Genomic DNA, 11,845 nt, shown 5'->3' with positions numbered 1-11,845 from the left:
GTATGTGCAAGCGCGCGACACAACGGCGATGCCGCGCGCGCGCGCGTGTGTGTGTGTGTCAGTATGTGTGTGTGCATATGTAGGAGGAGAGGCATGGCACTTTGCGAGAGCTTCTTGCGGTTTTCGCGATATTACTGAACCGGAGCATCTGCGTCTTCCGTTTCAGCGCACGTCGCGACTCCTTGTAATGTCATAGAGAACGCGGATATGAAAAAGAAAAGAAGAGGAATATCGAAGGTTTTCGAGAATTGTACACCACACACGTACGTGTGGTTATTTGCATGTAACCGTAGATTTTTAGTATAGTCTTCATCGAAATCTTATTGTACCATCCCTGATATTCCGATAGCAAAACAACAACGCCCGCTGCAAGTGGTGTTTTAAGGAAAAAGCCATTCGCGCTGTGAAAGACTCCGCTCGGAGTAGAGCAATCTTCGTTGGTCCAATTTGGCACGAGAGAGAAAAATTCATTCTCAGGGCGAGATTTTCATCTCTCCCCCGTGTGAAATCCAGGCCAACGAGAGCATCGCGGCCAAAACTCGGTTTCTCGTTTCTCTACTTCTGCTGTTTCTCTCTCTCTCTCTCTCTCTCTCTCTCTCTCGTTCACTCTTGCTCTCTTTCTCTTCCGAAGCGAGAGAGCAGCAGCAGAGCATCCAAGCCATTCATTATTTTCTTGGTTACCTCTCACCCGGGGAAAACTTCTTGGCAACGCAATTACGTTTGCGACGACTCCACCTCCGTCGTCGTCTCTTCCTCCCTGGAGTCGCCACCATTTCTCGCCCACAATGTCCTCTCCCATTCTACCACTCGCTTGAAATCTTCTGGTTCTGGTACCGCCACAAACTGCCGTACAGTACGCCAAGTAGATGGGACTTTACCGCACGTTACGAAACACACTCTCCGCGTGTTATCCTTGCGAACGATACAAGTACCTTCGAGTTTCGTCGTGATAACAAGCCGTCTCATGTTCGGAGGTCGATCATTAAACACGTTAAACGCTTCGTAGTCAGTTATTTCTTCAAGCAGGAAAGAATGGGGAGGGTTAAGTTTTGTGAAAAAAAAATGTTAAATTTATTATAGAGAATCTAATCAATTTACATGTGAAATTATATTTACACATATCGAATGTCATTTTTTTATGGAATTCCTGTTTACTCGTAATCTCTTTTGGATACGTACGTATATGTAACGTATGTATGCAATAACAAAACGTGTACCTTTAAAATTCCAATGTTCCATAAAATTGCACATTCTGTATATCGCGTATTGCGCGCCTTTTTGCATACTGCGTAAACCTTCTTGCTCTCTCATACATGATGTCTCGCCGATATAGCTCGACTCATTTTCGCGTACATTATAATTAGCGGCTTAATAACCAGCACTCAGAGGGCGACGAGTAATTAAAACAGGTCCTCCTCTTTGCGTTCTCTTTCATCTTCGTTATACGTACACGTACGTACACATACTTACGTACTCTTTCGCTCTTTCTTTCTCTTTTTCTCTTCTCTCTCTCTCTCCCTCCCTCCCTCCCTCCCTCCCTTCCCACTTCTCTTTTCCCATTCGTTCGTCGAGATGCAGCTCGAGGGAAACTTGCCAAGAATTTCAGTGGTCTGGCGATATTTCAATTAGCATCCGAGACTCGTTTAAGCAGCGGCAAAAACGCGTTGACGGAAGCTCGCGTTTATATCAACCGCGAGAGAGAGAGAGAGAGAGAGAGAGAGCTCGCCGTGCTTATATTTTCGGGGGCGTTTACGAATTACCGAGGAAGCGGTACGGTAGGGGGAGAGAATGAGAGGCATGTAGAGAAACCAGCGGTTTACTTCCTGTTTCACGACGAATCGCGTCGGCTTCCGCTTCCGCGTCTTTCGAGCGTGCGAATTCTACGCGTCGGCAGGGAAACGAGCGGCGGAGCTGCCGCTTTGTTCAGGTAATTAAGTGCTATTTCATTTTCTCGACGAAAGCATCGAAAATGGTCCGCGCTCCGCTCCGTTCCGTGCGCTGCCTGTTGATTCCGCGATAATTAAATGGAGTTTCGCGCCGTGTGATATTGTGCTGTGTGAATAATTATGCCGGAGTTATCCGGCCTGCCGCGTAGATTTGTACGTGATTACCTAATAATGGGCTGGCGTTCCTCTGTATTTAGAAAAAGAATTTGTAGATTAAGAAAATAATATATCGGGATCGAGAGTCAAGGAAGTTATACGTCACGTGTGTCGAGGATAAATTACATATACAAAAGTTGGATTTAGGAACGGTGACGTGTCCATTAACGAAAAAAATGTCTCCAAGCGATATAAAAAAAAAAGCAACGTACCCCCCCCCCCACCGCACCCCGGATGTTTTAATATTACGTTGGGGTAAGTCACACTGGAGTGAAATAACACGGTGCGTGTAAATGCCTGCGCCACTGTGGCAATCTTGCCTGGATTTAATTTAATTCCCGGCAGTCTCTTCCAGCTGGAGGGCGTCGTAAACACCCTCGGTCGGTTATGCCGCACCTGCATCTTCACTCGTTTCCTTCGCGAGGGCGCGTTAAGCTAGCCCTTACCTTCCTTAACGATCCGGAACAAGCCGCCTGAGGGCCCTGCCTGGGTGCCAGATTGTACACCCTCCCGCCCGTTAATACGTGTCTTATCGAGGGGAAAGTATTGAGTGCTCAACGAAATATTCCTTTTTTACCGTTTCTAGTTTTTGCCCCTTCTAATTTCTCTTAATAGCTTTCTAATTGAACAAGGGGGAAAGGATAAACAATACGATACAACAATTTCTATACAGTAATTTGTAATGATCACTGCGATTCTCCTTCTTTATTTCTACGTTCTACGTTCGTTTTTTTACTTTGTACTTAACAACTTTTGTAATATCCCTTTGTTTCAACAATTCGAAGAGTGACAAATTTTACAAACAAACAAAACAAAGGAAATTAAAGTCGATCATGTTGCTTGTCAGTTAAGCTTGCTCGTAAAACTTCTTTTTTGACTTAGCGATGAATAGATAATTATTTAATTGATGTCAGATTGATAACGTCAAAGTCGCTGAGTCGTCCGAATAATTATTATGTCTAACTGCTCGTGTTTATTTCGTTTTTTCATGCTTATTTAAGTAGTGATTAATTGTGAAGAAAAAAAAAAACCTTCGCAATCTTTAGGAATAATCTCATTCTTTTCTTCGCGTCGCTTCCACACTCGCGAATATATAAGTGTGATAATTTAATAATTTTTGCCAAGATATATATTTTTAATAGGTATCATTAAACTTTTTCCAGACGGAAATAGCGAAAAGGCTGAACGCGATCGTTGTGCAGATTCTGCCTTTTCTCTCTCAGGAGCATCAGCAGCAAGTCGCTTCAGCACTCGACAGAGCCAAACAAGTGACCATGACCGAGCTGAACACTATCATCGGGGTGAGTGCACGCCAATAGCATAGCTCGTTACAAAGATTGTGAAGCCGTCTCCGCCGCCGCCGCCGCCGCCGCCGCCGCCGCCGCGAATACCGTCGTTGAATCACGCTCGCGACACGATCGAATACACAGCAAATCGATTCACGTGCGTCTCAGCGTGAAAAGCATCCGCGGTGGGTGGAGAACCCCTGCGGGCCACGCTACGCTGGAAGCCGATGCACGTCCGAGGAATCCAAAAGCGGACGGGACGGATACGATCCTGGCGAATCCCGAATCCTCCTCAATATTGCTCGAGCACTCAATTTCCTCCCTATTAAGCCACCGGCTTCTCCAACCCTCGTTTCGTTCTCTTCCCTCCGCTGCTCTGTTCAGACCCCGTCGTCGCTCCCCCCCCCTCCCCCTATCCCTCTCCCTTCTCAATCTCTCGCACCCTTATTCCTCGCCGCATTCGCTCTCACTACCTCTTTCTCGCTTTCTCTCTCTCTCCCTCTCCCGCTCACTGAATCTTATCCGGAGTCTTCCCGCCCGTCGGTTACCTAAGCCGTCGGGGGTAGGTTATAGTGTTACGGTTCACGAGCGCCGACTAATCAGCATTCCAGCTACCCCTCCGTCTCCGAGCCTTCCTTCCCGCGCACGGCCCACGGAGAAACTTCCACAGATCTGCGACGTTGTCGGGGTACGTGCGGCAAATCCTTAGCAGGATTCCGGAATGCCGCCCGTCTTAGTTTACTCTCTTCTCTTAAATCCCACCAGCTATGCCGGGTGGATCGAATTGAACAAGCCACGACGGATTCGCCGGTCGATTTCGCCGTGGATGGATAAGACCAGGAAATCGTAATCGTTTCGCGGATTATATCACATCGCGATATAGATATCGCGGTAGATTACTTTTACCTTTTCTCTCTCTCTCTCTCTCTCTCTTTCTCTTTTTCTCTCTCCTGTATAATGGCTATTAGAAACCATTGCTGTAAACTTCCTTACGTGCAGACGGGACATCGCAATTGTGAAGCTTCAATGTTGCGAATGATATTGGCTTACGTGTCTTTACGACGGGCACACTCGTACCTGCACCGATCGCAATCCGATGTGGCGACTGCTTACTTGGACCGAAGACGCTTATCGAGTGTGTCAACGATATGCGCAACATAAGAAGGTTAAGATGATCCCCTTTAGATCTCTCGGCCGTATAACTTTGTGTCTGGCCGAGTCAGCAAGTGGCGACGGTGACGAAAACTGCTGAGGACGAACATTTGGTTCAACGGATGCAGGTGCCGCGAGATGGTGTTCGCACGATGATTAAGATACGCAGTGACTTTGTACGTCCGGAAATAAAAAAAAGAAAACAGACACTTTAAATTATAATTCTTGTGACGGTATAAAAAAGTAATATCATGTTTATTTCTGTCAAGGTGTTGGAAAAGAAAAATATGGGATATCTTTAGATAAAATTTTTTACGTAAAGCTCTCATCGCGTCCGATGTATCTTTTCGTCCGTTTCCTTCTCGTTAGCGAGGATCTGAAACTGAAATTCACGCCTTTCGTGTAATTCGTTCGCGCCACGACGTCAAAGCGTTCCTACCGTTATTGCGGTATTACGGGGAATCTCAGCACGTGGATGAGAGTGGTTTCCTGGTACTGGTAAGAGGGTAACACTCTTGAGTAGATGTCGGATCCGTGAGGATAGCAGCCGGCTCCCCGGGTCAGGATTATTATCGCTATCAAGAGTGGAAACTCGGGACGTTTCCTAGGGGCTTCGAGACTTCCTCGAATCACCAACGACATTTCGCAGAAATACGGCTTCGTGGAGCCGTAAAGCCGTTTTCCGTCTTTCATCTTTCACCTTTCATCTTTCTCTTTTCTCTCGCTCTTTCTATTTCCACCTCACTTTCTCTTTCTCCTCTCAATCTCCATTCCTTCCTTCACACAGACGCACCGTGGCGCGGCATCGGCACGCTTATACACATTTCTCTGTTTGTATGTTTTGTGGGTGGCTCTGTTCAGACGGTCGACGCTCGACGCGAGGTTATTATATCGTTAAGCCATTTAATTATCTCGGCAAACTACTCCCTGGAATATATATATTCGCCCCGGTCTGCCTTAACGAGTGTACATGGTTACAGACGGGTGTGGGTGTACCGTACCTTCCTCTAGCACTTGCCGTCTGCACTTGCGCTATCCTTCCTTCTCTCTCTCTCTCTCTCGATTACCTACTCCCCACCAGTCTCGCCTCCACACCATGATCTGCGAACCGTTAAAACAGCGTTGAACAGATCCACAATTTGTCTGGCGGCTTGGTCCAACTAACGAGGAAACTACGGGCGAGATACGTTTAAGATTTCCGTGAAACTTTTCGCCGACGTTCATTCGCTCGCTCGCTCACTCCTTCGCTCGACGGTAGAACGCGCAAGTCTTTCCACTTGTTTCGCAGCCTTTGATTTACCCGGGCGAGGTCGAACGCGGAGGTTACTCAAACTTGCCGGAGTTTACTCGGCAATTTGTATGCTTTGCTAATGGAAAGTTGCCTCCGTTGACTGTAACGAAGTGTATTTTCGCGTAACGGCGGCAGCGGCTGGCGGTGGCTGGCAGTGACGAGGAGGAGAGAGATTCGCTGAGAGAGAGAGAGAGAGAGTCGGGGGAGAACGCGCGATCGTGACTGGAATTAAGCGGAGCGATTTTTCCAGCGAATTATCGTTGCGTTGCTTTTTGTTCGTCCCCCACCCCCTCCCCCTCCTCGCTGTTTCCCTGTCTCCTCTCACAGAAACGAAATTGTTTGATCAATTATGATGGATGAGTGGGAGAGAGAGAGAGAGAGAGAGAGAGAGAGAGAGAGGAGAGGTGCACCGTGCCGTGCTTTTAAATCCACGCTCGCTCGCTCGCGAGCGCGATTTTATTTGCTTATGCATTTGTCCGCGCTGGAAACGTGAGTTCACGTTCAGCAAACAGACTCTCCTAACGAAGCTGCGGCAGCGTACACACCACACCATCGTGCTAAACCGATAGCCCGTAAAAATCATTTCCGAACTTCTATTGGACTTGGCTCCCTCTCTCTCTCTCTCTCTCTCTCTCTCGGCCGTAGCGACCACGATAATATCGACGCGCTATTAAAGTTTTCCCCATCCCATCCGTCCCGTTCAATTCCAATCTGCCGCGCTCTTAGCGATGATCGCCTCGATTCCCGTACATCGCGTTTTTTCACGTCTTTCGCAGAATAATACTCGCTCGCTTTTATCTGGTAATTACAGCGGAAATACTTGAGAGGCGTTACGCGCTCTCGAGCCCGTTAATTGCCTCACCACTTATTTAATCTAATCTACGGAACTTATCGAGATCCCAGCGATATGTATGTATATATATATATATATATATATTATGCGCGCCGATCCGCACGTACGTACTCGTAAACACGTAATCTTTCCCGTGTCGGTACTTTATGAGGCGCTTATCAACGAACAACCGATAGCGGCCGGCGGTATTGTCCCAATCACGATGGATAAATCGTGTACTGCGTAAAACGATGTTATTGGCACGTTAAATTTTTGTTTCAGCAACAGAGGCCTGATCTACCGAGACTCCTGCAACAGATGCACGCCCAACAACTGCCACCGGGCGCGGCGATGGGACCGCATCCGGGTATACCCGGACTTCCTGGGTTGGGCCCGGGCGCGGGTATACCGGTCCCCACCTCGGCATCCGCGGCGCTTCTCGGTTTAGGCCTTCCCCCAGGAGCGGCTGCCACCCCCGGAGGTACCGGCGCACATCCGCTGTCGATGCTGACCAAACCGGAACTTCATCGCGGTCAACCCGACGATCTCAAACCTAACGGAGGTAAGTTACATGAATACTTTCTTTTTTACTCTTCTTTTACGAAATTACTTCTTTGGAGTGGAGTCGCGATCTGAACAGTGAAAATTGAGCCAGTCTTGAAAGTCAGTGAAGTGGCTCAGTTTTCAATCCTTAAGAGTCTGCCACTCTTCAGAGTAAGATTCACTCCAAGAGTCTTGGAGAGTATATTTTTTGGCCCGTTTTTAATATTTGCGGAGTCTTAAAATTGTTTCAAGCGTTAAATCCAAGATTTTTTTTTTTTTTTTCATTGACGTGTGTATTTAAATAAAGAAAAGAATTTATAATCAGAAACCGAAATATGAAAAATTTTCTTATAGCTGATAAATTTTGCTCTAAAATTATCAAGTGTCATCTCTGGATGAATTTTTATTCTTTCATCGGTCGCTTGATACGTGTAAATTTGCGTCTCTCTTGACGAGCATGCAGTACGATCAGTCCGCGTCGATAGAAAAGATTCGATTCGTGGAAGTCTTTCGAATGTCTCGTCTGTCTGTCAATGTCGCGCGCAGTCAGCGACTCTGCTCGTGGATATTTTGCGCGCGAAACGAACGCCGTTTTACCGTCTAGTTCGCAGAAGGTTGCGCATACAGCCTCACGTTTCACGTTAACTCGGCTACCTGCCGTTCGATCGTCTATCTACGCTTCTGCGAGAATAGGCCGGTAACCGATCCTCATGAGACGATACGTTGTTGATTTGCCGCGCTCGCCGTGACTCGTAATCTCATCGATGATTCAGCGCTATACGCAGCGACGATGAACGTAAACACGATTAATCCGTCGAGAGCCCGCGTCGGTGTAATAGATGAAAACTGCTCGTGAGAGCAGTTTCAAGAAGCGAAAGAGATCACTTGGAGAGTGTACGGTGGAGACACCGCTCCAAAGTCGCTGAAATCAAGCGGAACCTTTTCGTGCTATTTTAAGTGCAGTCTGGGAACGAACGAGTCGATGATGCAAACGACCGTGCTTAAACCCGAGAGAAGCTCCTGAAACTCTCGATCTTGACCTCGAGAATCCTCTCAGGTTTTAGTCTCCTCCTCCCCCCCCCCTCTCTCTCTCTCTCTTTCTCTCTCGTATCTTCTCCACCTCTCTTACATCTCTATCTTTCTCGTTGGCACGTCACGCGACTGCAGATCTTGGTTCGCGCTCTTGGGAGCCTCACGTACCGCTGACGAAGACGCCGTTGGTACTCCTTCAAACTCCTCTCTTCCATCTTTCGTTTTCTCTCCTCTCTCGTCCTTACTCTCGCGCGTTTCCTAGCTTTCCTTCGATCTTTCGCTCGAACGTGTCTCGTTCTAGCCACAACCATCTCTCGAGAGAGCACTCAGAATTTCCTCTCGACACGAGTGTACTTCCACAACCCCTTCCCCTCCCCCTTCCCACGTCTGACGCCCTTACTCGCTGTCTCTATTCCCTGATGGCCTCCACTCTGACCCCCTGTCTATCCTTTCCCTCGACTTGCACTCAACTATGTTACTCTCCCCGGGTATATAGCCTCCGGCTGGTTTGCTTTGCGCGTTGTTTTGCGTTTTCCGATCAATGGGCCCATAATGGGATATCTGTCGATCTTGGAAGCAATCACTTCGAGCACGGAAATGCCTCCGGCTGTTTTAGAAATTTTATTAACGTGACCGTGAATTGCTAAATTGTCCCTATTTGATGACGTGAATGAAGATAAACGTCCCAGTGTGAGCAGACATGTCTGAACACTTGCACAAAATTGATCGCTATTAATTTCAAATGCTCTTTCTATTGCAATATAATTTAATTCTATTTAAAGATCATAGTTAAATTGTAACAATATATTATACAGTGGTATATAGTTAGAGACAGCACATTTGAGATTAATAATAGTAATAATATAAACGAGTGTAAAGTTCCGTGTAAATGTCTGGACGTAGGTCACTGGAACGTTTATCTTATCCGGTGGCACATTACATATTATTTCGTATGTATTTTTCTCTAACTATGCCCCATATAACACGAACTCTTTGTTTCCTCTCTCTCTCTCTCTCTCTCTCTCTCTCTATTTCTTTCGCCGAAGCGTGATCACACACACGTTCGCTTTGCTCGCAGCAAAGAAGGCGTGAAAAAGCGCAGTCAAAAAGAACAGATCTACTGCAGTCTACATTGTCAACGATCGCAGACACTCTTTTGAAAAGAGATTCCGCTGCGAACCGAGAGACGTATAACGGCCCAGTATTTCTGCCGTGACAACTGAAACTTCTTCCCTTCTTTCCGGAACATTGCCCGGAGCGAATTGTTTCTACTAGCGCGCGCGCGGCAGTCTCGTTCTCGTTTTTTGTCTCTTCCCTTCGGCGGTTTTTCGCGTTTCCCCCTAAAACGACTGTATCCTCGGACTGTATCCGCCCGCCGTAATATCTGCTATATACCTGCCGGCTGTCTGCGTGACGCCACGATTCCTCCTTTTTATTCACTCCGCAACGAGCCCGCAATCTTTATGCTCGATTAGAAACCAATGCCGGCCGTGTTGGCGTTCGATAATAGCGGCATTGATCCTCGCTCGATTTACTCCTAAGTTTATATCTCGGCATCTCGCTCCTCGAGTAGAAGTGGTATGATTTTAATACGAAGCGGATTTTCGTTGCGAACAACTCGAATACTCGATAACGTGCCGGTCTTTATCTGATAATTTTCCGAGTAACGAGCGAGCTTGTCCTCGGTACTTTTAGCGAACTTATCCTAAGATGGGAGAGGAGATGCGAGTACGCGGGTCCTTAAAACGGGTCTCTCGGAAACACTCGACGACCTCTTCGCGCTTTAGTAGAAAATTATGCGCGCTCTTCCGCTCGTCCGTCGTTTACGAGCGCCGGGAGTAGCCGAGTGAGGGGGAGGAGGAAAGAGTTTTCTCTGGCCGGATAGGAGGAAGGATAAAAGGGGGATGACGGGCATTAGCGAGCTCTATACTGGCGCGTGGAGAAAGAAGATACCTCTTGCTCTCCTTCTATCTTCTGAAACTGCTCCGCTTTGCACGCGTCTGCTCGATAACGATGTGAACGTGTATCCAGGATTTTAACTCCTGAAGCGACCTGACTCTCGGCCTTCTCTTCACATTTTACTCCGTCGACTACCGGTATAGACTAGGTGGTAGCTCGGAATAATACGAGAAAGGTATCTCTCGACCCAATAAGGTTTCCCCCAACCATTCGTTCCCGTTATTATTTGACGGACTACGGAGACTATAATAATAAAATCACTCCTTCGTCTCAATGTAGATGGTCGATGATACTCGAGAACATTCAAATGGAAATGGAAGCTCCAAATGGGAACTTCGAAATTAAGGCTTCATTGAGCGACGAAAAAATACGCGTTTTATCGTTGCAACTTTATTATTGGGGAAAATGTCTCGCTATCGTTTGTATATCGAAGCTCTGTCTCTCGCGGCGTCAATAAAAATATTTTATTTCCGTGGTGGTTAATGTCGCGAGAAAGAGAGAGAGAGAGACAGAGAGAGAAAAGAGGCAATTTATGACGGTCCCGGTGCACCAAGAACATAAACGGTTCGTGTAATTCTTACTTCGTAGTAGGACGGGTAACGGTAGGAAAAAGATATCGTTAAGATATTTCCTACGAGACCAAAGTGTACCAACTGCGGGGTACGGGGAGGAGGAGGAGGAGGAGGAGGAGGAGGAGGAGGAGGAGGAGGCTGGGGAAATCGAGCGAGGGCAAACTATGAACTCGGCTTCTCGGGGACAAAGCTTTTCCGTCTGGATTTTCTCCTCTCCCTGTTCCAGCCGCGGCTTTTCTTTTTCTCGATCTCTCTCTCTCTCTCTCTCTCTCACTCCCCGCGCTTGCCGCCTCGAAAATCCTTGAGAAGTCTAGCTAGTCTCGCGCGTCTCCTTCTTTCTCCTTTATCCGCTTCTTCCCGCGGATAAAAGATTCCGTCGACATACCGCCGACTTCTATTCCCTTCGACGCTGTAATAATAATAAAAAAAAACATTCATAGCGCGTTCGTTCTGTCGGTGGGGTAGTTCTGTCGAGAGTGATTTCTGAAACATAGATTTATCTCGACGAGAACAGTCGCGCTCTCTCTCTCTCTCTCTCTCTCTCTCTCTCTCTCTCTCTCTCTCTCTCTCTCTCTCTTTCTGTCATCTTACAATAACATCTTAATAATATCACGATTTTCGCGCGTAATTCACACGAAATTTTTTACTCTCTGTTACAGGTCTGAATCCGGCTGAGGAGAGGCATGTGAGTATCACATCGAATACCTAGTAATTTCTCATTATTCGTTGTGAATGAAGAAGATTGGCACATCGCTGGTACTGTCGGGCGTGTAAAATTTCACCTCATAAAAGGGATTTAGATCGCCGCTTACGTGCGATGTATTATTGGACGAGCGGAGGTAGAGGACTACGAGAGCGAAAGAGGAAATTAGCGCGATACCGCGTGGGAGAAAAAGGAAAAGAAAAAGAGGAAGAGAGAAACAGAGTGACGCGGAGCGGATGGGAGGTGGAGATGGTGACGAAGGAGGAGGAAGCGTGGAATGGACGTAAAAGCCTGAACACCGGAACACAGGGCCGTAAAAAGCTCGTCGTCAAAAGCACTCCCTTCCGCTTTCATCGACCACTCGGTATTCTCG

General features: G+C 47.2%; 1 protein-coding gene across 5 annotated transcripts in view; it reads left to right on the top strand.

Moving 5' to 3' along the window:
* The window catches only part of LOC108746934 (protein groucho-1-like), a 77,551-nt gene that overhangs the window by 47,086 nt on the left and 18,620 nt on the right, over positions 1-11,845 (top strand). For 4 of the 5 annotated variants that reach the window (XM_018484060.1, XM_018484059.1, XM_018484062.1 and 1 more), the window contains exons 5-7: positions 3,266-3,403; positions 6,946-7,225; positions 11,429-11,454. In XM_018484060.1, the coding sequence (XP_018339562.1) occupies positions 3,266-3,403; positions 6,946-7,225; positions 11,429-11,454 (444 nt within the window). The remainder of the gene's footprint in view (positions 1-3,265; positions 3,404-6,945; positions 7,226-11,428; positions 11,455-11,845) is intronic. The other variant, XM_018484064.1, reaches the window with a different exon arrangement.

The sequence above is a fragment of the Trachymyrmex septentrionalis genome, unplaced genomic scaffold, assembly GCF_001594115.1.
Source record: "Trachymyrmex septentrionalis isolate Tsep2-gDNA-1 unplaced genomic scaffold, Tsep1.0 scaffold19, whole genome shotgun sequence".
NCBI classification, from domain to species: domain Eukaryota; kingdom Metazoa; phylum Arthropoda; class Insecta; order Hymenoptera; family Formicidae; genus Trachymyrmex; species Trachymyrmex septentrionalis.
This window is presented reverse-complemented; position numbering and strand designations above follow the sequence as displayed.